We start from the raw sequence: 27,256 nt of genomic DNA on the forward strand, positions 1-27,256 counted from the left end.
ATGTCAAATGAAACACTATGCAACTATGTATATATATATATATATATATATATATATATATATATATATATATATATATATATATATATATATATATATATATATATATATATATATATTATATCTGCTCCCAGAAGAGTAATAACTCAGGAGACGGCACTTCGTGGGAACGGAAATTTTCTCTATTGCAGGTGGCGTGTAGGCAGACAAACGTCTACGTGTTTTGGCTTGGACAGCCTTGTTCAAAACGTTAGTGTGTTTCCCAGAGACAGGGTTTTTTTTTTAAAAGTCAGCACAGAAAGGTTTATTTTCAGATCACACGCTACGCGTTTCGACACGACTGTGCCTTGATCACACGTGAACCACCCTGGTTGGTGTGGCTTGTTATGCACAGTTGTAAACATAAACAAGGCGTGTGATCTGAAAATAAACCTTTCTGTGCTAACTTTGTATTCCTGAGTGCGCAATTTGTTGCTTTGAAGCAATCCCTGGATTTATATATATATATATATATATATATATATATATATATATATATATATATATATATATATATATATATATATATATATATATATATCTCATATTGCAGGTGCGGTAAATGCTGGTGTGCTGCCAGAACGCTGGTGGTGCCTCGGAATTAGCGCTACCGCTAGCGCTTAGAATATGAAAGAATATATCTCCCCAACCTTCCTCTGATTAAGGAGCCTGCACACGTTTGTGCTGCCAGAACGCTGGTGGTGCCTCGGAATTAGCGCTACCGCTAGCGCTTAGAATATGAAAGAATATATCTCCCCAATAAACGGGAGCAATACCCTCTTTTGTTCCACCATGTAACTGATGCAAATCCTGCAATAAACGGGAGCAATACCCACAACACGTGTGCAGGCTCCTTAATCAGAGGAAGGTTGGGGAGATATATTCTTTTATATATATATATATATATATATATATATATATATATATATATATATATATATATATATATATATATATATATATATATATATATATATATATATATATATATATATATATATATATATATATATATATATATATATATTCATATTCAAGCAATTATAACACACTTACAAGAAAGCAAATGCAACTATTAAATGCATGGGATAAAAAATAAGCAGATAATAATGATAATAATAATGGACATCCACTGCAAGAAATAGGCACTGTTAAGTGCAAGTAATCCCACACAAGGAATCAAAGGAGAGCATGAAAAGATATAAAGATAAATACTCAGAATACATCAGATGATTATGACCACTGTGGAATTTAATGTGCACAGAGACACACTTGTACATCATAATGCCAATAATCAGAGAAAATACATCACAAGCTGCAATAGCTTCATCTTAGCCCACACTAGACTGGCGGATTCACAAGAGACTCAGCAAGCCCGGAATTGCCACTCTGAGTAAGATGCGTCTGTCCCTTCAGGTCAAAAAAAGTCCCGCTTTACAATTCAAGAAACCCCAGTTTGATGATCTCAATGCACTAGATTAAGTTTGGGAGAAAACCTTTTTTGCGCCAAGGATACTTACTAGAGTTGGCCAATCTCCCACAAGCATTCCAAAGGCAAAGGAGTTCTCACGTATTCTTCGGCACTCCCACAGCCCCTTATCTTATTGAAGCTTGAGAAAGTAGAAAACATTTCCAAAAGTATAGAAAACAATCTTGAATGTGAATACCCTAAACAACGTGAGTGATCTGGGGGCCTGCTTGTGTGTGCAAAACTCTAGCTAGACAGAGTCAGAATTCAAGATAGCATGAGGGCATGTCAAAGACAATAGTACAAACGTTATCAAACATCCCAATGTACAACACAATCCACATTTGCGCACCACTGCCTATAGCATCACCCACTTAATTTCCCAAAGTACAACATAATGCACATTTGATCACCAACACATATAACACTACACTCCGAGATGGAGAAGTACATTTCACAACTTTCCCATTCTTTCAACATCCCACACATTCTGTTCCTGGCAAAGCTGTAAAAAGCAAACACTCCCACTCTGAAGCTGTAATGAGACACCAAATGAAATCACAAGGCAGAGTGAATTAAAACACGTAAATTCAATTAAAACAATGGTAGTCAAAGGTCATCACATGGTCCCAATAGATGGCAGTGCCTCTGGGACTACAGCTTGCCTCCAGCACACACTAAGGACCCTGATATCAACCTTTTCTCACCCCAGAATTCTTGGAGCATTGTCAGGGGAAGGAAAGAATGTTCCAGAACCACATATGGGGGTAGCCCAAAATGCCCCCCACTTCAAAGGCCGTCACCAGGTATAAATATTGGATCTCAAAACACCACGTCTGGATCTGCGAAAGACTTCAAAATGACTGCCTGGACCCCCAGAGGACTGCCCTACTGTTACCAGAGGCTTGCCCTGCTATTTAAGGCCTGCCTTGCTCATTGAAGAAGAAATGACCCATCTCCTTGAACCCATGACCTCAGAAGTGACCCCAAGGGCTAGTTGACTGGTCTCCTGTGTGAGCTACAGGGACATAACAAACTCCAGAGACCTTGAACCCTGCACCTTGCCTTTGCTGGAATAAGTGCTAACCCACCAAGTGGTCCCCCTATGCCCTGGACTCAAGAAAGTAGTGTAAGGGGTGCTGTACCTGCCTAACCCTAAAGCTTGGGATGTAGAAAATATTTCTCATAAAAATGCCCTGAGGGCTGACAGAAGACCAGAACCTCCCTGTCAGTCGATCTTCCTAAGATGTGTCACCTGCTCGGCAGACTTTGTGGTGGCCCCTGCTACATTCTTCTCCACATCAAATCCACTTCAGTGGGACCTCTCCTTGAAGCTAGCTGGCAGAGCCCTCACAGGCTACAGCCTTAAGCTTTGTCCTGCTGGAGATTTTCGACTTCCATAAGAATGCCAAAGTCCGAAAGGTTAATATTGTCACTGCAATTCCATCCAGCTTCTTCTCAACGATAAGTCCTCCTCCTCTTACACGACTGCTTTCTTGCCCCGCTGAACTCTACCTTCCCAGGAACTTTTCTTCAAAATTACTTTTCAGTGCGAATGTATGCTGAGACCAGGCCCATCCACCTTGTAAATCCAACCCAGGGTACAGAGTGCTTGGTCTTAACTTTTGACTTTGTACTGTTTGCTTGCGCCCAGATATCCACGGTAATTGATCTTTTAGACACTATTTGGTACAAAATGTTTTAAAATTAATTCGGCTGGTTCTACAGTTTGGATTTTATTTATTTTGGTGTCATTTTATTAATTAACATTTACTCACATTTTTCTAAATTGGTTTGGGATTTCTCTAGCATTGTCTTTTCACTTTGTTACTGTTTGTGTGCTGCATAAATAGTTTACACTTTGCCTCTAAGGGAAGCCTGATTGCTTTGTGCCAAGCACAGGTTAATTTAGTGACTTTTGTGGTTCACCCTGACAAGGATTGTGTTTGTTACTTGAGTGGGGCTGCCTCTCCCTCAGCCCTTAACCCGAAATCTTACAATTCCTCTGTTACTGCAGACACACACAGTGTACTCAGCAAGGTTTACACTGCTAACAGTCAAAAACCAAACACCCATGAATCATATGTTGAGAAAGGGACCCAAGTGAAAGGGACCGGCAGAAGGCTTGTTAAAAGGAGAGGCCATTAGGCCTCTCTTTCAATGCAGGTAACAGGAATAAAGGCTTATATCTGCATGTATTATCATCGACTGCCGCCAATGGGCAATATTTCTCAACCTATCGAAAAGACAGTAGTCATTCTCAACAAAGGAGGTGAGCACTTTGTGTACACCTCCTGACCTTCGAGCCTAGCAGTGGGTCTTGATCCATTCAACAAGTATACAGCAAACACACTTGAATTTTGTGTGCACAGAGGTGAAAACTCAGCAAAATGGAACAGAAACTTGCTATGGGCAAGGGGTGCATGCTCCACTGAGCCTTGTAGGGGACATTCCCGTCCTAACATTTATGGTTCTAAAGTTTCCCACGATGTGAGCACATTAGGGTGCCTGTTTGATATTTGACCTGATCTATGATATTTTACTGACACTCATATTGTAAACGACATTCAACAGGGCCATGATCTATTACAAGAGTACACTTTTCTGACCTGAACCTCTTCGGTTGATGGAGGTAGTAGAGGCTTCCACTTCCTTAATCTCTGATCTGACACAAGGCAATCAGGATTGCAAATATGTAACTCACAGGGGAAGCTGTGCACCAGGCTCCTGACTGATTAAAGTGTAAAAGTCTGCACCTTTCAGAAGAGCTGTATGAATTTCTTTTAATACTTTTAGAGAGAGGGCTTTGACTCTGGCTCATAGAGCGCTCTTTGGTTCGGGAGCAAAATATCTTCAGCGTAGGCTTGTCTTTTACCGCCCAGCCCGATCTTTGCGATCTGAATCCTTGTTTCTTGCGGTGGTGCCCCAAGTAAAGAGGGCCCGCATCGGGGGGCGCTCCTTTAGACTGAGGGCACCACAGCTCTGGAACACTCTGCCATTGGCCTTACGCTGTACCTCTAATCTGCTGTCCTTCAGGAAGGGCCTTAAAACCTGGCTTTTTACCCTCTAGTATGTCTCCTTTGCTGTTAATGGATGTTTTTATTTTCTCTGTGTTATGTTCTCCTTCTTATGAGCTGCCAATAAAAAGCGCCGGGACACTCCAATGGAGTAGCCGTGCGCTATAGAAATTAAAATTAACATAACATAACATAACATTATCAAGATTATGCCCTTAGAGCAGAGTTTCTTTTTAAGTAATTAGTGATTTAAAATATCATCAGAAAGTGTTTCTCCCAGATTGTGCCATTGCTTTCTCTTACATTCTGCCATTAAAATGTGTACAACACATCTAGAAGTCTTTAAATAAACCGAATGAGTAGTGAAAATGGAAACCATTAGATTAAAAAGTTTCTAAGCACCGGGTCTAATTGATATGGGTTTCCCGTACATGTACTTTGCCACTCACCCACCTTATCTAGATTTTCCCAGATTTTTCTGAGGACCACTGTGGGGGGAATTGCCTGGGACCTAGGCGTTGGATTTCTCTCCTCAAAAGATTTAATGTTTGAAAAATGCACCAGGTTAAAGTCTGGTGGCTGGGGATTCAGAGAAAAATGAGAATTTGAAAAGAAAACACAATATTTACCAGTATAATTGCCACCAAAGCTGTAGGAAATAGCCATTTCTGTTCGGTCACCCCCACATTTTTGCCCCAATGCTGATGGTTATGACTCTGAAAGTGCACTGGAGCCTTCTCACCAAGCCCCTATGCCAGTGTCTCTCCCTAAAACATGATGTAGCAAATTGGTTCTCCCAGTTGTCAAGGACTTTAACCCACTAGAAGTCCCTAGTAAAGTAGTAACAAGGGCACCCAGGGCCTGAATGTTAAAAGGGTCACCAGGGCCTGAAGCACTAGTTGTGCCACAGTGAGTGACCCAATCAAACAGATGACAACTAGCATGCCATTTCAGACTGCAGGAACAGTGCAAACTACTCCAACTTGACTTTGACCTCACCATGAGTGGCAACATCAAAGCACTATCTTTAATATATGTCAGGGACCATTATGGCAGGCCTTCGAAACCCAGGAGGCAGGGTGCAGTATATTAAAGGTGTGGACATATAAATGCATATGTATTTGCCCTTATAGTAGCCTTATCCACTAAGTACTACTATAAGTGATCAGGGGTCAATATAATAACATGGGCTGGCACCCAGGCACATCCAAGGTCGCCAACTCCATTATGGTACCGTTGAATAAGGTCATGTTTGGTAACAATGTGCCTCCTCACCTCTGACATGATTCCAATGTCAGGTTTGATGTGGCATGCTCTCAGGTGTCTACCTTAGAGGTTGCCCATCTGGTTCCCCCAGCCTCTCCTGTGCTCTGGTTGGCAGCCTGCAGCTGCTACCTCCAATACAGAAATCTGACCTCCTGCCAGGCAGTGTGAATACTCCAAGGAGTCAGAAATGAAGGACTGGCTGGGACGGAGATGATACCTCCCGCCATGACAGGATAGCTACTGAAGTGGCACATCAAGGTGGTGAGCTTCAAAGCATGCATCGCCTCTGATATGTACTCAGGCTGGCTTCCAAAGGAGGAAGCCACCATTCCCCTGCCCCCAAGCAAATTTGCAACCGGGGAGAGGGTAAAAATTAGTTAGTCAAAGGGAGTACAGCTCCAAAAGCCTGGCCACACACCTAGGGTGTGCTACCTGGTCTGTACAGCCAAGGCAGGTTGATGCAACTTGTCCTGGACCAAAGACTGGCTCACCCAGACAGAGGGATCACTTTGAGAGCCAAAGGCAACTCCAGACTCCCTAGTGACACTAGCCCCCTTCAACAGCAGGTAAAAACAACATCCCAGAACCAAAGAATTGCTGGCCTTCAGGCCCTCTGAGGGATCGCCCAAAAGTAAATGGTCCAGTGCATTGTAGGAAACATAGTCCTGACCTCCAGCAAGTTTCAGGAAGCTACCATATTCCCCCCGGACTTCCAGACATCAAAGTTTCATCTTGCTGATCTTCCCACTGCCAAGGCGTTTTGGCGGCCAGTCCGGTTACCCCTCTTCATTAGATGCTGCAACATGAGGGAACCACACAAACTTTCAACCGACCATAGCAGTGGCCCAGTTGTTGACATTTGGCATCCGTTTCCCCCCCCCAGCACCAACTAAGCGGTAAACCCAGCTCTCCCGCGGCTCCCTCTATGGCACCAAGGACAGCCAGAACTGCTCAGCACCCGGGCCTCTCGTGCCAGGTTGAGTTGAACTGACTGTTTTGGCTTGGTCCTTGGAGCTGCATCACCTACCCTTCTGTAGGTTCCCCATAACTAGACCTGCGATTGACCGATTGTCAGTAATGCTTTTTTCCCATTGGCCACAGCAGTAATGTTTTACAGTATTGAACTACGCTGATTTGCTTTTTTTCTACAATCCATAACTTCAGTTATATACATCCAATTGTGTTTGTTTTGATGTCTAAATTTATATCGAGTATGCTTTATCTTTATAAATTGGTGTCGTATTTTATTTGAGTCGTGTCAATTACTTATCGTCCAAGTTGGTATTCCGAAATGCTTAACAAAGTACCAAAACTGAGCTAGGGATTTATTATTGTGGATCCAACTCCAAGGACCATCTTTGGGATATATATATATATATGTATATATTTTTTTTACGGAGTTTTATATAGCGCAAACTTGATCCGAATTGGGTATCAGAGCGCTTTACATAGCACCAGTTGCATTACATGAGGACACATTAATTTTTGTTAGGCACAGGGAGATTATGTGATTTCGCCAGAATCACAGGATGTTCAGCGTCCTTGCCGAGACTCGAACCCAGTTGCCCAGTTTCGAGGCTGACTGCCCTAGCCGTTAGGCCAACTCCTCTCCCCCATATCGTGGTAGTATTACATGGTGAGTCATAACCAGCATCATCACATAATACTCCACTTCCCTACAAAAGGTAAATATTTTTGTTCTCAAGTAATGAGCCTCTAACTAAGAACATATTGTTCAGTAAGTATAATAAATAAAGCATAACTCTTCTTTGTAAATAACTAACTCTTTAACTACCATGTATCAACTGCAAGTGAAACCCATTAGAATTTGTGTGCTAACCTATATTATCATTTGTGTAGCCATACTGTAACTTGCACATCCAGGTACCTTATGCAATATTTGGTAGCATTTTTGTGCTGTCTGTTTAGCTTGTGACAATGTATTTTGTGTGGATTTGTATTTGAAAAGTTAATTTATGTATTTAAAGTTACTTAAACATTGGGTGTCTTCCGTCATGGAATTGTATAGAGCACTAGCAGCCCGTCCCGACTTTGCACAGGAGCAATTAGGCTTCAGGGCCTCCTCCTGCCCCGCTTTTGTAACCTGCAGACGTCACTTTTTCCTCCTGTAATTTACTTTGCTTCAGGGCCCCCGCCCGCCCCACTTTTGTAATTTGCACACGTCACTTTTTCCTTGTGCACACGTTATCCACCCCCTTCCCTCCACTCCACCCAAGGGACGCAGGTTAAAACCCCTCTGGCTACACGTCACTTTTTCCTCCTTTTCCTCCTCTAATGCACCGTTTGTGTGACATTTGAAGTGCACCGTTTGCGTCCTCTTTCTTGTCCTCAGGCTTACCTGACCACTGCCCGCCCGTCCCGTCCCCCGCCCTGCCCGTCCCATCCCGTCCTCCGCCCGGGTCGTCCCGTCCCTCGCCCGGCCCGGCCTGTCCCGTCCCCCGCCTGCCCCTACATGAGTGCCCTTACCTCCGCCGGCGCTGCTCCCGCCTGTCCGCTTGCATCACCGCTCCTCCCCTGCGCCATGTCCGCCGCTCCTCCTCCACCGCCGGTCCTCCCCATGCTCCTAACATGACCACGCACATCGTGGCCGGTGCTACTTTTGAGGGACTACTTTTTTTTTAATCTAAAATTTTAAATAACGTTTTTTTTTTATTTATGTAGCCTATAACCATCTACACACCCTGCCGATTGCAACGGTGTATCGGGTGTGTAGATTGGCGCAGTGGTTCCCGAGTTTACCCGCCTCAAAGCCTGAAAGTTTCTGCTTTATTATAGTAGTATAGATTAACAGTACATACTTTCCTACTCATACATTCATTACAAAATCATTCTCGACTATTGTATTTTTTACAGGACTTAAAAGAGAAGATTGCACAGGTGTGCGTGAAAATTCACAAAGGCGTGTCTACAAAATCTGCTCAATATTTAGAAGAAACCAGGAGGCACTACTACATCACACCCAGTAATTATCTGGGTTTTATAAAGACTTTCACAAATATTCTTCAGGCCAAGAAGACGAAAACTTTAAATGACAGGTAACCATAACCTACTTATCTGCAGAATAGCATCCAAGTTACTATTTAAACTTCTGTAGACGGACAAGGTTTCCAAAAGAGAAATCTTGATTCACAGGAATTATGTGGTGTTTCCCATCCTCGAATACCCAAAAACAAAAGTAGGTGGACCAGATACTCAAAGTTTTTCTGTTAGTAGGTGTTATGTCAGTCGGTGTCGCTTACTCTTGAAATACCTGTGAGTTAGTACAGAATTACTGGAGTAAATCATGAGTACTTTTCCTTATTCCTGGAATTCATGAGTAAACCAGGAAGGAGTACTGCAAGAGTAAGTCACAATCTTTGTGGATCAGGCCCAGTGTTTATTCACTCCCATTTCATCTGTCAGTTTTTCTACAGAGCGAAAAGCATGTTTCTTGTGGCGAGAAATAGACCATAAAAAGAAAGAGCAGTCATGGCACTTTGATCCTAAATCAGCAGATTGTTCACCCGGGAGCAGTAGGGAAACAAGGCCCATGCCAGGAAATCCGTGACAGTCACAGATTTCTATGCCTAATCTTTAGATTTTTTTAATGAATTATGGAGTAAAAGCAAATTTAGGACCAATTTAAACTTTGGTTCTATGCTCCTAAATTCAGTTAGTTTCGTTAACAGAACTCATTGTTTCATGTGTGGAAGTTGGGGGTACTGTAGATTTACATGTTCATGAATTAATTATTTCGATGTAACTTTTTGGGAAACAATTTAGGTAATACAACAAAAATCACTAAATATGTTCCTAACTAAAATAGACCACTGCGTAATGTATACTGAACTATATACAGAAAGAATTACTTTTTGTGATATAAGAGCAACCAAACATGAGTTAGGTTTCAAATCCAGTTCTTAGTGGGAGCAGCAACCATTCTTACCTTCCTTGAACTCTTGTCTATGATCTTTGTTGATCTTATACACTATTTGGCAGTAGATGTCACTGTTTTGCATGATAGGAAAAAAAGACAAAAATCTTAATTATATTATCTACAACCATAATATAATTTTTAGGAATTTTTTTAATGAAATATAATCCCAGTAATAGTAAGAGTTCCACAAATTCCACCCTCTCATCCTACATGTTCACCTTATGTTTTTAACCTCTTACCTCAGTATTCAAAGACACATACATTTTGGCCATAACTCCAATGATACTCAACTTTACTTTTGTGCCTCTGGGTCCAAACTATAGAGAATTTGTGAGACCCAAACTTAAGACATACTCCTTTCGATGATTCTCCATCTCCAGTAGAGAAATGGTTCGAATCGATTGAACCACTTGGCATTTTCTCTTCTTCGGTTGTACTTGTGAAGTCTCTTCGCTTTATCATCGACAGAATCTATCTAAGTCTGAATTACCACTTCACCAACTACATCTACCCAAGACATTAAAGCCATAAATCCCTCTCTCAGGCTTGTGAAAACACAGTGCAGGCAATTGTTCTCCAACAGCTAGATGTTGCATGCCTTTCCATATCCTTTATTGCTCTTTTAGAGTTATACTCCATGGGACCACTAGGCCCATTAGAGGAAGCAAAACATCAGATCACATAATTCCCACATCTTTTCCATCCTGAAGCAACTTCACTTGCATCCCCTTGAAACACAGCTCAACTTTAAAATCACATGCATAACACACAATTCAATCCACAATAGAGTACCTTCTTGATTGAACGATAAACTACAACTCAATGGTTTTCCAAAAATTGGAAAAACGTCAAAACAGGCATGTGCAAGTCTTGTTCTAAGGATAGATAAATGTATCTGGCTCCCTGTGGCCAGGAGGAGTGAGTTTAAGGCACTCACCCTGGCTTTTCGACCTTATCATAGCAAAGGCCCGGGATATCTCAGGTCAAGACTCATCCCATGTTGCCAGGGGCTGGCATTGAAGTCTATTCAGCAGCGTTTGCTCAATGTCCCCCGTTTCGCAAAAATGCAACAAGGAGGCAGGTCCTTCTCTGTAACGACTTCCAAATTTAGGAATGCCGTGCCCAGCCACCTACGCATTCTGGATGCAGAACAGGATTTCAGAAAGGCTTTGAAAGCCTGGATCTTTAGGCAGGGGTAGTAGTATCTGGAAATTCTCGGTCTCTCAAGTCTGTTACCACTGGGACACCTCTTTTGAGGTAGCTGTGCGCTCTATAAGTAGTCGTTGATTGATTGATAGAAACTCACTGCAAGTTGAGGATTCATTGTCAGGTAATAAAGCATAGCCTAATGGGATTGTGCTTTGATTAATAGAACCATGAATAGTGCATAAATGTGTGAAGGGATGAGATGTTGTTTTAAAAGTAATTCCATCATCCAAATATTTGTATTTTCAGAATTGACAAGATTGTGAACAGTGGCAGACATTTGTATTTTTTAATGGAAGTAATGTTATTGTAGACTAGAAAGGCTTCTTGAGACTACGTTTCTTTAAGATGAGGAGGTATTGTTATGTCGAAGGAACTTTTAGTGTGAATGGGAAATTATGTACTTCCCCTTTTTTTATGATTTATAATTCTTTTTAAATTAGGAATTTTGAGCAGTTGCCCTGCAACATGTGAAGGACATTTGTGGATACCTGTAGTTGTACATAGCCTGAAAGCTCACTGGTGGTGCTTACTAATGTTTTAGCAGTTGAACTGTGCCTCTTTTGACTAACGGCCTGAACAAAAGTTTGGTGAACAGGGTTACTATGTCACAAATTTGACAGATATCCTGTCCGCCGTATTACATTTCCATTATATCCCATGGAACTTGTAAAAGGGCCGAAGGGATATCCCTCAAGTTTGTGGTGGAGTATCCCATCCATCAAACTCGAATCGTGCCCTAAATCTGTTGCATAGGCAGAGTAATTATTTTTGTTTATCAGTTCCGTCAACAACTGTGATTGTGCTGCCTTTGCAATAGGTGGAGTGATAATTACTAGTAATCAAAGGAGAATGGACACTGGTATCCGCAAAAAAACCAATAGTTTTTTGTATCGTAGACCCTCATAGACTTCCTGGGAAGTGTCAAAGCGGTATATCTTTTCTCCGCCCCATCAGGAGTCTGGGCATAGTCATCGGATCTACGATTAACGTGCAAATGCCTGCCTCACCCGAGGCTACTTCTGGTATTCTGCAGAAGTGTCCAGAGATGAAAAAATTATCTTTAAAAAGGAATGGCTAGATCAAAAAATGGAAAATTTTAATAAATACAAAGAAATAGCCACTCTTAGTAAAAATTCAATGTTGATATGTCAGTAGCTGAGTTATGAGGCTACTATATCTTTCCAGAGATGTCGACATGTTTCAGCTCTACATGGCCCATAGGGGTCAGGGGAGCTTTCGTCAGGACAAAAAACAAACACTAAACAAAAAAAAGGGGGGGATCGTTATGTCTAACACACACTCCTTATGTGTGGGTTACATTTACAGACAAGCTGGAATTTCCAAACTGTAAAGAAAGAAAGAAACCGACAGATACTACTATCAGATGCTGTAGTGGTCAAGCTTGGCAAGCATATGCACATAATAAGCAAGCAATCACTATTTGCTAATAACGAATAACCTAAGTTTTAAGGTTAATCCATTTTCATTTTTAAAAAAATATACAGAGAGGGAGTGGGAGAAACAGAGGAGGTCTGGTCAGGGGGTGGTCATTTGGAAATAGAGTTCTGTATCTAGACTCGATTGTGTATAAGTCTAGAAGGTCTAGGTGCATAGTTAAGGGTGTTATTTTAGAAAACGAGAGACAACAGGATGTCTGTTGTTGCCAGTGCGAGCTCTAGTGTTCAATGCTATGAGAAACGAAATATGGGAGCTGAAAACTCATCTGTTGCTCATTTACTGCGTGTCTTGACATTAAACGTGCAGTAATCAGTCAATACGCATGTACATAGATATCGCTCTCTGGCACGTTAGTAACGTAAATGACAAAGTGGCACTAGGTCTGCCTGTGGCGGATTAGTATTCATAATTACTGTTAACGTTCGTTATCCGTCATATGCAAGCACACAGATATCAAACGCTTGCACGTTTTAAAGCGGAACGTTAGTGTGTCACTGGGTCTACTTATGGCGGGTCGGTGTTCAAAGTTATATTTAATAAACACACATTTTTATAGTGGTTGAATATGGCATTACTCCCCATGCACAGCCCCAAAATGTTACCTTGTGTAGTCCGAAGTCGGACTTCAGCGGGGAGTCAGGGTCGCGGCAGGGAATTTACTGGTTTGGGAAGACACAGGCGTCTCTCGTTAGTAGTGAGCGCTAGTCTTACCTGGGTCTCGGTGTGGATGGTGTAGACGCCATGCTTACCCATGCGGCCAGTCTCTGAAGCCTTGTGCTGACTCTGCCCCCGGTTATGGGCGGGTTCTGTGAATGGCACTTACTTATCGCGATCATAGACACTGAAAAAGGACTATTTTTCAGTAGTAAGATGGTGGGCAAATTCCTAGATAGACCGAGGAGGTTATCATTTCCGAATTTCAAAATGTGGATATTGTATTAAGCTCGTAAGTATCAAGAAAATAATGTTAATCTCTCGTTTTTCGGCAAGTTCAATTTTTAGGGCCATGCAAAATAGGGTAGAACATGTTCGAAAGCACACATTTCACTTGTCCACTTAGTGTGGTTAGACAAGATGAGGACATACTGTTTTGCACTTCTAAATCACGGGTACAGTTGGTGCCAAGGAATGTGATCATTCATTCCTATTTCATCAGTTTTTAGGCGGTCCACCCATCTTTGCTCTTTATTGAAAAGGATCTGTTCTGCGTTATGATCTTTCACTTGTAACATTTCTAATACAGTCCATTTCAAATCATCACATGTGTGACCTGCTTCTACAAAGTGTGTACACAATTTTGTTGTGCTCTTTTTCAATCTGACATTGCTCCGGTGTTCCCCTATCCGGAGTTTGACTTTTCGGCAGGTCATACCGATGCACTTCAGTGGCCAAAGCCAAGGTTCGCAAACAAGAGAACAAAAAATATTAAAGATGTCCTTGTCCACACAAGACCAAAGAAAACGCAAAACAAACCCACAATGAGAGATGTATAAATGGTGCCGGTCACTGGACACTATCCGTGTGGCACATGTGGAGTCTGTAAATTTACCACCTGCACAAAGACATTGCAACTGAAGGATGACCTACTATGGACCCAAAGGAGCCATACAAATTGCAACTCCTCACACGTGATATACCTTATCACCTGTCCTTGCCAAAAACAGTACATCGGTATGACCTGCCGAAAAGTCAAACTCCGGATAGGGGAACACCGGAGCAATGTCAGATTGAAAAAGAGCACAACAAAATTGTGTACACACTTTGTAGAAGCAGGTCACACATGTGATGATTTGAAATGGACTGTATTAGAAATGTTACAAGTGAAAGATCATAACGCAGAACAGATACTTTTCAATAAAGAGCAAAGATGGGTGGACCGCCTAAAAACTGATGAAATAGGAATGAATGATCACATTCCTTGGCACCAACTGTACCCGTGATTTAGAAGTGCAAAACAGTATGTCCTCATCTTGTCTAACCACACTAAGTGGACAAGTGAAATGTGTGCTTTCGAACATGTTCTACCCTATTTTGCATGGCCCTAAAAATTGAACTTGCCGAAAAACGAGAGATTAACATTATTTTCTTGATACTTACGAGCTTAATACAATATCCACATTTTGAAATTCGGAAATGATAACCTCCTCGGTCTATCTAGGAATTTGCCCACCATCTTACTACTGAAAAATAGTCCTTTTTCAGTGTCTATGATCGCGATAAGTAAGTGCCATTCACAGAACCCGCCCATAACCGGGGGCAGAGTCAGCACAAGGCTTCAGAGACTGGCCGCATGGGTAAGCATGGCGTCTACACCATCCACACTGAGACCCAGGTAAGACTAGCGCTCACTACTAACGAGAGACGCCTGTGTCTTCCCAAACCAGTAAATTCCCTGCCGCGACCCTGACTCCCCGCTGAAGTCCGACTTCGGACTACACAAGGTAACATTTTGGGGCTGTGCATGGGGAGTAATGCCATATTCAACCACTATAAAAATGTGTGTTTATTAAATATAACTTTGAACACCGACCCGCCATAAGTAGACCCAGTGACACACTAACGTTCCGCTTTAAAACGTGCAAGCGTTTGATATCTGTGTGCTTGCATATGACGGATAACGAACGTTAACAGTAATTATGAATACTAATCCGCCACAGGCAGACCTAGTGCCACTTTGTCATTTACGTTACTAACGTGCCAGAGAGCGATATCTATGTACATGCGTATTGACTGATTACTGCACGTTTAATGTCAAGACACGCAGTAAATGAGCAACAGATGAGTTTTCAGCTCCCATATTTCGTTTCTCATAGCATTGAACACTAGAGCTCGCACTGGCAACAACAGACATCCTGTTGTCTCTCGTTTTCTAAAATAACACCCTTAACTATGCACCTAGACCTTCTAGACTTATACACAATCGAGTCTAGATACAGAACTCTATTTCCAAATGACCACCCCCTGACCAGACCTCCTCTGTTTCTCCCACTCCCTCTCTGTATATTTTTTTAAAAATGAAAATGGATTAACCTTAAAACTTAGGTTATTCGTTATTAGCAAATAGTGATTGCTTGCTTATTATGTGCATATGCTTGCCAAGCTTGACCACTACAGCATCTGATAGTAGTATCTGTCGGTTTCTTTCTTTCTTTACAGTTTGGAAATTCCAGCTTGTCTGTAAATGTAACCCACACATAAGGAGTGTGTGTTAGACATAACGATCCCCCCTTTTTTTTTGTTTAGTGTTTGTTTTTTGTCCTGACGAAAGCTCCCCTGACCCCTATGGGCCATGTAGAGCTGAAACATGTCGACATCTCTGGAAAGATATAGTAGCCTCATAACTCAGCTACTGACATATCAACATTGAATTTTTACTAAGAGTGGCTATTTCTTTGTATTTATTAAAATTTTCCATTTTTTGATCTAGCCATTCCTTTTTAAAGATAATTTTTTCATCTCTGGACACTTCTGCAGAATACCAGAAGTAGCCTCGGGTGAGGCAGGCATTTGCACGTTAATCGTAGATCCGATGACTATGCCCAGACTCCTGATGGGGCGGAGAAAAGATATACCGCTTTGACACTTCCCAGGAAGTCTATGAGGGTCTACGATACAAAAAACTATTGGTTTTTTTGCGGATACCAGTGTCCATTCTCCTTTGATTACTAGTCACTTAGATAGGGGAAATGAATGGACCCTATTCTTCCTCTTCCCTCCATTTTTTCAAAAAAGGAGTGATAATTACCACATTTCCAGTCCTACATTCAGTATTCACTCTAAATATACCTGTTGTACTTTAACAACGTTTCCTCACTTTAATTGCACATATTTGGTCAGTGATATGTGTTTCACCTTCTTTTTCATGTGAAATAGACCTTAAAAAGAAAGAGAAAATAAATTGTTGTATCTTAAATGTAGATGAATTGAAAATTAAGGTTTGTTGTTCATCAAAACCGGTGAAAAAAAATGAAATGTGGTTTATTTAATTGTTTCCAAGTCGCCACTGTTTAAAAAACAAAACGTTAGCACTGGAAAAATATATGTGGTTATTTATTTCTAATTTACATAGCAATTTTTTATTGATTAAGAATGTGTTTTTTTACTTTTAATTTTGTTGGTTAATCAAGTGGCAGACTGTTGACAGTTTTTTTTATCTACCTGAAAAGGGGAAAAAATGTAATAATGTGTTTTGGTTCTTTGTTGCATTTTGATTCTATTAGCTGTCAAAGGACAATTTCGAAATTCCTGAAAACTTACTAGATTGTTAGTTGTTTTTACTTTATTTATGGTTTGTGATAATTAGGTTGTTAATAAATAGAGTATCTGTTGATAGTTTTCTAGAACCTGATTTAATTAAAAGCATGAGCAGTCTCTTTAAATTCAAAGCTGATAAAATAATGTTCACATTTAAGAATGTTTTCATTTAATAACAAATTCTACTTTGTAAAATGCTGGCATTACCTCCTTTAACCTGTAAAAAAGGTTAAGGTTGGTAGTTTAATTTATAAAAATAACATTTATGTGTTAAGGAAAAGGGTTACCTTGATGCAAAGTACAGAAACCTTAAGATGCTCTTTTTTGAGCATTTAATTGTGGAGTAAATGTTTATGGAGTAAAATTTGCAGAGCATAGGCTTGCAGAGTATAATTTTGCAGACTAACACCTGATAGTCATCTTTTCAGTATATTCTATGTTATCCTCTTATATGTTATCCTCTAGTCTGTCATGTTTAAATTGCTAGCATGTTCAATCTTATCATCTAATGTGTGTTAAAAGATCTGCTACCCTGTGACTAGACTTCTGATGTCTACCACAAATAAATACATGTTTACAAAAAAACATTTTTATGCTGAAATGTGTAAATGGGGGTTTCTGGCAAGAGCATCCATGCACTAAGCCATATTAAGGTAAAAAGCACAAAGGAGGAGGAAGAAACCTCTATGGGACATCCTGGCCTCCCAACAATGATGTAGGGAGTGAGGGCAACAAGGAAGAGAAATGGTAACGTGGCAAAGGCAAAATTATAGAATTACTTTTCCCACCTTAAAAACCCTGCTCCCTTAAATACTTCCAATAACTATACCCATATGCATTTGTGTTGATAGTTTTAGATGCTTTTAATTTTATGTATCTAACATTAGGTCAGATGAGGTAAATTGGTTTGCTTCATCTACTAACCACTGTCACCTTAGAATAATCCAATCATCTGCCCACTTATCAGTAGTACCCAGGTGCCACCTAGCTTGTTTGTATACGAAACACCACTTTCTCCTTGTTTGTCAATTGATGTGTTTGGATTTTCCTTGCCCCTTGATTTAAACTTTGGCTTGTTATCTATTTGGTGCGTGATCAGCGTTTACCTCTGCCTATATTTCAGCTACCTCTGTGAGCGTGTTCATATTTTTTTGACCACTCAACTAAATCCAGGAGTTCAGCACCAAGACTCCACTGCTCAAAACCTTACCTTCACAACCAAAGTACAACTAGTTATATTGTTGTCAATAAAGTCCAGGTCCCAAGGTCTGCCTTTAATGCCTTGCGATGCACATTTAAACTACCTAAGTAGTTGTATCATCCATAAAAAATTATTTCCTTCACAGTTATTCAGTTTTACATAGTTTACATTACCTGAATGTCTGAGAAAATGCTGAAAATTATATGATTTGTATTTGTGACAAAGAGCTCTAGATTTACTTTATGTTTTCAATTTAATGCTTAACTATAAATGCAAAGACTATAAATGAATAAAAGGTAGTTATCTAGTTTCATAGTAACATTTATTTTCTGAGTCCTTTCCTTTAGAGATCGCTTTCATAATGGCCTTTCAAAGCTCCTGGAGGCAACTTCGATGGTTGAAATAATGCAAGAAGAGCTGGTGGCACTTGGTCCTCAAATAGAGCAAAAATCAAAGGTATTGTTTCATTGTCTTATTGGAAAATGTGAAGGATACCTTGTGTGTATTATTAGAACTAACTTCTAATAGCAAGCAATCTGACATCCATAATGTAGGGGTAAGGGGGCCCATTGGATAGAAATGGAAGTTGTCCTTGGGAAGTAGGAATCAACCATTCGGGTAACTTTATTGTTCCAGCCCTTATTGCGAGCACTACTGGAATATATGTCATGACATTTAAAGCTCAAGAAAGTAGTCACTCAGCCTCTAATATACAAAGTTCTTTACAAGCGCAGGATAATACTGCCTCTCAAAGTACATAAGGCAACACGGAATCAAAAAGGCAGGCCCTGTTTACAAAATGTTTTCTATGCAGCAAAAAAATATATTTGGATAGAATTGTGACAATTCATCATCAGTTGTGTTTGGCTATTGCTGAGTTTTGGGCAGGGATACATGTGTGTTTATCAAACAATTACATAATTCGGAGTGTACTGAATTCTACTAGAGTGTAAACTCAGTACTCGGAGTGTGTATTTTGGGTAGGCAGATCATCCATCATTGGAACTTTTATTATGTAATGGGCTGTATTCTGTCTCTCTCAACAGCTCTTCTGCCATTTTTCTGATTTCAAAGCATCACTGGCCAAAAGCGGTGGTCCACTCATTGCAGATTTGTGTTCTTGATCTGCACAATCTTGAACTTTATCAGTTTTAGTCTAGCATTGCTTCTGTAAAGCTAGTCAATAACACTATAGTTCCTTGCCCAAAATAAGTGTCAAAGCATGGGTGATGTCGCATAAGGATCATGAGGGACATCATTGACTGGTCCAAGGTCACTAACATGGAGAAGTGGTTTGAATAGCTTTATTTTTAATGTGTCCCTTGAAGAATGACTTTCTGTGAACTAGCGAGATGAAGAAAAAGCTAGAATAGGATAGGCTAACTTTTCGATAAACTAACACTGTAAAAAAAGAATTCAAATATCGAACAGTATCTGTAGGGAATTAATATGTTTTATAAGTGTACACATATGATTTAAAGAAATGATAATCCAGTTAAACCATTCACTGCAACATGCTAAATTGTGGTCTACTACCATGTTAGTTTTGAATACAGAAAGTGGGAAAGAAAAATCAGATATATATGTAGGGGAGAATGAGCACCATTGTATTTCCGAATGCCATTTTGAAAATGTGTGGTTGCCCTAATGATTGACGGCTGGTACGTCCTACACCTGATCATCTGATATCAATATATGTGTAACAGGCAACATATAAGGAAAGAAAAGTATACAACTTCTTGGAAAACATGTTATGTATGCGGCACCTTATTTACTAAACAAGAATATTTGCTTAAAAGAGCCTGTAAGCAGAGCTTGAGAGGCCATAAGAGAAGTAAGATTCCCCTCAAGTAATGTGTAAAACACAATTTTAAAAATAGAAAGCAGGTACACTCCAACCCTTGTCATAATCTTACGCTATACTCTTCCTTTCAGCTGCACACATGAAAGCAGTTTATTCTGATATAATGTGCTTTATCTACACATTTTGTATTTTCTGTACGAGGTGATTGCTTCCCTCTAAAATAATTACACTAATGACATATAATGGACTTGTGAAGATGCCATATTGAAACGATTCTAAATGTTAAATATGATTTCTGGACTTGGTGCAGTGCTGTCTACTTTAATGGTTCCAATAGAGAGATGGAGAAGTTACTCATCTTTTTAATATATCCCTACCTTTAACTCCACCTTTAACTTTACTATCTTTTTCCAATACTTCAATCACAAATCATCTCCTTTCACAAAACACTATTTTCTCTTGTGTATCAATCACATAGTAAGGTTTTGTGTTTTATCTAACTTTATGCTGTAACACTTTACACTTAAAATGCTAATTAAAATTTATTATAATTGTCGATGCTAAATCAATTATCCTTTTCCTACTAGGATATAGAAGAGTTAATGATGAAACTTAAAAGAGATTCACTGGTAGTGGAGCAAGTTCGAGCTATTGTTAAACAAGATGAGGAAATTATGACAGAAGAAACCAACACTGTGCAGGAATATGCAGAGGTGAGCAATGTACCGCCACTTGGAAGTGTGTGTGTGTCATAAACATCTAAATACCAACTTGAGGTGCAAAGTCCAAATTACATGTTAGCAAAATCTGACAATTCGTTTAGCACAGCAAAATCCTTCCAACATTCCATACCCCCTTGACCAACCTCATCACACTTCTCCATGGAGAGCAAGTCACATTTGAGATGCTACCATTACACTAAGGGTGTTCTCTATAAAACCTGCTGTTGGCCATTGGAGCAAAGTCACTGCCTAAGAACAGCCCCACGCCTATCTTAATCTTCCCTCCAGGTCCTCTTCATTAAGGATCATGGTTCCCTGCTGGTTTCTCATTTCTAAAATCAGAGAAGGAGTTTGAGTGGGGAGAAACTAGGTGTACACCTTTTAACAAACTAAATTACAAAATGAAGACATTAAACACCCAAAACCGAACACAGAAACAACTACCCCTACTCATGATGACCTTCCCTACAAAATACTATGGTTAGACTAACTTTAAACCTTTTCCCACATTGTGTGTGTACTGCACAGTGTAGCACACATACAAAATCGGAAAAAGGAGAAATTAAAGCATTTGTCCTTCACAGTGCCTATTTGAAATGGGCACAGTTTTTTGCAGCATTCCCTGCTTACTTTTTTAAGTAAATAGGGATTTGTGTTAAAAACCTTGGGTGGTTGCATGCGAACGCTCATGCGTCACCTTAGCGCTAAGTAATGCAAAGCAGTGCTATGCGCTGCTTGGTGTTACTTTCAAGTGATTTTGCAACGCAAAACAGGTTTTGCGCAGGAAAGTAAATACGTAAGATTTTGGGTTGATTTGCATCACTTTTGTGATGCAAACATGGCGTGAAATCTTAGTAAATATACCCCAAATACCACCCAGTGCTTATTTAAGATAAATACCATCAGCTGCTCCATAGTTCTAATATTTTATGCGGTCCCACCCCATGCGTTTAATACAACCCTATAAACCCAACAGCATATTGTCTTTCAATTGTATTGGTCACTAGTTAAAACTATTAAAATGTCAATGTATGAGTTTCACCTATCTTGGAATTGTAAAGTAGTAAACTGTACACTCCATCATGTGACTTGGAGTTGTAAAAAAAGAATTGCTGTCTTGGGAGGAGGTGCTAAGTCATATGCAAATAATTCTAGGATGGAAAATTACTTGTCTCCGTTACTAACATTACTGAATTGTGTTGGACTATTGTTTACATTTATAGACTTCATTTGAAAATGACTTTCATAGTTTATCTACTCCATATCAGGACCTAAGCAACATTTAATGATGATAGGTGGTTTTACCTATGATCAGTGATTTTAACCTGTGGGCAAATTATGAGGAATGGAAAGGGCTCACATGCCTCATGAATCATCTGAAAATTGTTGCCCTTTAGCACTCACCAAATGTTTAACTCACTGTTGACTTGTAAAAACCTGCATCCAATCAGCAATGTTACCATTCCACAGTCATAGACTGATAAATTTCACTATTACTTGGACTGTGCCCTTTTGAGACCATGATGTCTGTCAAATACGATGTTTTAATAAATGTCCAAAGATACTACAGACTTGGGGCCAGATGTACGATCAACAAAATTGTGCCTCGCAAACTGCGACACTTTTGCAAGGCGCAATTTGCTATTTACAACAGTGTGTTTAACAGTGTTTGCGATTCCCAATGGGGTAACAAATTGCAAGGCTCATTGATATTAATGAGCCTCTCACAATTTGAAGAACGACAGGCCCTCCTAGGTATGGTGGCCTGCTGGGTTCAGCAGACCACCATGTCTGGGACTGCTTTTAAATAAAGCAGTTTTTTAATGCAGCCCGTTTTTCTTAAAGGAAAACGGGATGCATTTAAAAACAAAATTTAAACGTTTTCATTTAATTTTTTTAAGGGCAAGTAGTGGTCCCTGGGACCCCTGCCTACCCTTAAAAAATATTTTTACAGCCAGTCACAAAGTGGAAGGAGTGCCCTGGGGATCCTTTCCAAATTGCGACTACATTACCAGTAATTTGTGAGTGTTTTGCGATCGCAATCGCGGTCACAAAACATTCATACATGGGTTAGAGAGTAGCTATCTGGAGGGGAACGCCCCTTACAAATAGCGAGTCTCTAAACACTTTTTTGCAACTCGCAAATAATTTGCGACTCGCAAAATACTGTAAGTACATGGCCCAGGCTAAAGTTGTATGCGCAAACGGGTCGCAAACCCGTTTGCGCATGCAATTTTACGTTGTACATCTGGCCCTTAATTTTTCCCCCTGTGTCCTAACACATTTGCTAATAGAACCCTTTAAACATAATTTCTCTAACCAAGGAGTAGGTGCCTATGTATAATAGATATGTGGAGGTGCTTTCTGATGCCCTAGGCCCTGTCAGGAAGAGTTTAGCTTACAAAAAAAACCTGACATCTCAAAGATGGTACACATAGGATTTGGACATCTAAGCACAGCTTCTGACGGTTACCATAAAATGACGGCAATCTGGTTTTGAGGCAGAAAAGCAGAATGTTAACCTAAGTAGAAAGTGTTACAGGAGCAACACAGAAGCTGGTAAGTCAGTTTACTGTAATGGTAGAGTTGAAGCTGCCAGCAACTGCACCAGAGAACTATTTGAGATTCTTGGAGACGTCTCTAAGGTTTGGCCTCCTCGAGAGCTGGCTGAACCCACCTGCGAAACACTCTTGGTATGACCATTAAGAACTATTTCTGGGAGAAAATTCGACAGGTACAGGAGAACTTTCGTCAGGCACCAGGAACAGTGGGAGAAGGCCTACACTAGGAACTGGTTTAGCATGACCTCAGGGAAGGGGTTGCTCATTTCTCTGGCCACACCTCTGGGGTGTTAGCTTTGGGTACTGTGGGATTGCTAGCAGTTAAACCCACAAGAAGTGCTGCAAAAGTGGGTAGGGTCACCCCTGGGACCTTTTTCCAGTTGGTAAGGGAGTGGCCAGGCTGGCACTGGGCATAAATGTGCCACCCATGGTACCATCCACAGACCACTGTTGGACCTGAAGAAGATTCAGAAGAGGCCTGAGCTCAGGTTAATTTACTGACTTTAGTGATTCACCCTGACAAGAAGTGTGGTTATTATTTGAGGTGGGTACTCACACTCCTCAACTAATACTCCAATTCCTCACAATAGCATATTACAATATGTGCATCTGCATATATACTGTATATTCACTATTAAAAAAGATGTATATTATAATGATTTATAATGTTGCAAATTTTTTGGGGTGATTGGTGAAAGATTTTCTTTATATTTTTGTAAACTGCCGGTAGTTAACTATGAAATAATAATGTCTTCTAATTCTGATGCAGCAAGCCACGAAAGAGCTGAATGACGTGCTGCCAGTGCTGCAGCAGGCAATGTCTGCACTGGACTCACTCGATAAGGCAGACATTTCTGAGATCAGGTAAGGCAGCCCTTATTGCATAGAACTGTGGGATCCTTCGCAAAAATTACCTCACTCCCTGTGCACGATGGGCCTCATTCTTCTTTACTGTTCTCGTGCTAGAATGAGGTACATTTTATGAATCTCTCAAGCCAGTCCCAAAACTAATTGTAATCTGTTTGGCTCTATTTCAGCAGTATGGTTCATAAAGTTACAAGTTTGCTGAAAAGCAAACATGCAATTTGACCATTTTCAGCCATTGTTTGTGTTTCAACCAATCACAGAAGAACAACCTAATTGGCTTGCTCAAATGATAATTAACTCATTTACAATTGCCCAGTAAATCTGTGGTCATATTGCAGTTGACGTAATTATGTTACCATACTTTGAACCTACTTGGATTCCTTTTTGTACACATACAACCTCATTCAGTGGTTGACGGCTATTACGGCTGCAAAAACACCACAGTGGAAATACTGCTTGTGCAGTTCAATGCTTGTTCCTGATTTTTGCATTTGCTGTGAACAGTGTGAAATATCATGCAGATATTTGCACAGTTTATCTGCAGAATTTCCTGAAGATAGGACCTGGAGAAAATTGACAAGCAAAAATTAGGAATGACAATTTCTGGATAATTGGCCTAAACAGTTCTTTCCATTTATGCACATAGCTCAGAAAGAACCTATAAAGGGGGATAATTTAAGTATATGTTATTTATTTGGGTTATTTGTGCAGATTTCACTGTTTAAGTGATTTAATAGAAAGACTATTTAAGTACTGAGAAATCATTTTCCCTAAACTGTTTATTGAAAATTTTCAGGGTGAATGGCATTTACCATCTAATTTAAACCAATTCATAGAATCTTTTTTATTTATTAACTTTTTCATGTTTATTTTTATGTTGTAAATGCAATAGATGCGGGTCTTAATTTAAGAGACATTTTTGTTGGAAGTATTTATTTTGGCGCTTTACTTCAGGAGATATTATTTTGAATTTATATGTTTTACTTTGTCAAACAATTACTCGGATGCTTTGAATTTGCTGACCCCCTCACCACACCTAAACACCATCCATCCCTGACCCCTCAGAACCCCTAAACACCATCCATCCCTGCCCCCTAAAAACACCTTACCATCCCTAGATTCCACCCATCTCTGACCGATAAACGCCAGCCATTCCTGAACCCTAAAAGCACTTTCTACTCTGAAAATCCATCCATTCCTGAACCTCAAAAGCACTTTCTACTCTGAAAATCCATCCATCCCTGAATCCTAAAAAAACCTTCCTACACGTAAACTACATGTATCCCTCACCCCTAAACTCCATCTGTCCCAGAACACTAAAACCCCTCACTACTTCTAAACTTCACCAATTCCTGTACACTAAAATGTCCTTTCAACGCCTAAACTACACCCATCCTGAACCCTAAAACCATCTCAATATCCCTAATCCCAACTTATCTATGAACCCTAGAAAGAAAACCTCACCACCCTGAACACCTTCCATTCCTGGCCCCTAAAATCTCCTCAACATCCATAAACTTTATCCTTTGCTGAGCTCTAAAAATCCAATTTACATCTACATTCTACCTATCACTGACCCCTGAAACCTTTGGCACCCCTAAATCCCGCCCATTCCTGAACCCTAAAAACAATTCACTACCCTTAAACAGTACCCATCATGAAATGTTAAAAACTCTCTCCAGCCCTAAACGCAGTCCAGCCGTGAACCATCTCTAAACTCCATAGAACAAAGAAGTGATTTTGGTGAAAGGAGCGTCTTCTCAGTTTTACACACTATAACAATGTTGAAATTACAAATGTCCAAAGAACAATCGACAGGCCATGTTCCAAGTATAAAGTAAACTTTTTCCACTTTAATTCCAGTATATTCCAGTATACACATGTTCATTTTCAATATACAATGATCTTGACAGCCTACGCATTTCGTACCTTGCTGGACGTCATCAGGGCTGCAGAGAAAAAAAATGTATACAAATCAAAACTCCTCTTATATAAAAAAACAATTCAAATATATTATTATGCAAAGACCTGCCTATCTCTATTCTATACTTCATAACCCAGGATCATGACAGTCAATACTTTCAACAAAGACATATGTCTTATCTTAATAACAAAAAGTAAAGTATTGTTTTGATTATACATGAGATTTCATTTGCACAAATAATGTCCAAATCAATACAGTCAAAAATGCTTTCTTAAGATATGAATTTATCCAATCAAATTTATTCACACAGACTCTTTTGTCTACTTTGATGTCATTCACTCATAAAATCAAAATGAATAGACGAGGGAAATACCTAAAATTAGGTTCTGTACTCATTTAATCTTTTAACGCTGTGAGATCTCTTTCTCTAGCTGTTCTTAGCTCATCAAAATTTCAAATTTCTAAAAGTAAAGTGTACTCGATTATTAATACATTTATTGTCCTTGGCCTGATTCTTTTGCCTATTACTATCAAAACACCCACCTAATTTGTTGTATTTATCAGTTTTTAGATGTATTTTCTATTCCTCACTTTGTCTGTCTTCCTCATTGTATTAGAGTTCATTGTGGCTTTATATAAATTTTGTGACACTCTTCTTAAAAACTCTAGAACAGAAACATTTCTATCCTGGTAAATACCCTGTACTCATCCAAAATATCAAAAAAGAATAAGCACTGTCTATCTCCATCAAAAGTGTAGTAGTGATACATACCTTCTGCAAATAGGTTTATTCTTCCAGAATATCTGATCTTTTAAAATCCTCCTTCTCAATCCTTGTTATTCTTTAAATTTATTTATTTATTTTATTTATTTATTCAATTTATATAGCGCGTTATCACCAATAGGTCTCTAAGCGCTTGTACTTAGAAAAACTGAACAATACAGAAGCTGACAACCAGATTAAATAGCGCCCCATGCATCTCGGAAAAGTACAGTTTTTAACATCTGCCTGAAAGGCAGTAAATTAGGTTCTTCCGAAGGCAGAGTGGTAGTTTGTTCCAAGCTGCTGGTAAGGTGGTCGAAAAGGCACGTCCACCAAGGGTGGACATGCGGTAGCGCAGGCTAACCAGAAGAGTGTCCTCAGACGAGCGTAGAGTCTTCCTAGGAATATATTGCACCAGTCTAGCTTTGATGTATCTAGGCGCATTGCCATAGACTGCCTTATGCGTAATGCATAGGCCTTTGAATAATATCCTCTGCCTAATGGGGAGCCAATGTAATTGACACAGGAGAGGAGAGGCATGCGTGCTCCTTGGTTTTCCAAAAATCAATCCGGCTGCATCATTCATGACTATTTGCAGTCTTGAGAGTTGTTGCTGTGAAAGGGCGACATAGAGGGCATTCCCATAGTCCAGACGTCCTAAGATCATAGCGGACGCCACAGTCCTTAAAGTAGAAAAGGACAGCAGTTGGGAAATTTTACGCAGCTGCCTAAGGAGACCAACGCATGTGCCCACCACAGATGACAC

General features: G+C 40.0%; 1 protein-coding gene across 1 annotated transcript in view; it reads left to right on the forward strand.

The window, feature by feature from the left end:
* DNAH14 (dynein axonemal heavy chain 14) overlaps window positions 1-27,256 on the forward strand; it is a 1,270,113-nt gene that overhangs the window by 922,011 nt on the left and 320,846 nt on the right. The window contains exons 58-61 of the mRNA XM_086926153.1: window positions 8,665-8,846; window positions 18,197-18,305; window positions 20,241-20,366; window positions 23,706-23,800. Of these exons, the coding sequence (XP_086782279.1) occupies window positions 8,665-8,846; window positions 18,197-18,305; window positions 20,241-20,366; window positions 23,706-23,800 (512 nt within the window). The remainder of the gene's footprint in view (window positions 1-8,664; window positions 8,847-18,196; window positions 18,306-20,240; window positions 20,367-23,705; window positions 23,801-27,256) is intronic.

The sequence above is a fragment of the Lissotriton vulgaris genome, chromosome 6, assembly GCF_964263255.1.
Source record: "Lissotriton vulgaris chromosome 6, aLisVul1.2, whole genome shotgun sequence".
NCBI lineage: Eukaryota > Metazoa > Chordata > Amphibia > Caudata > Salamandridae > Lissotriton > Lissotriton vulgaris.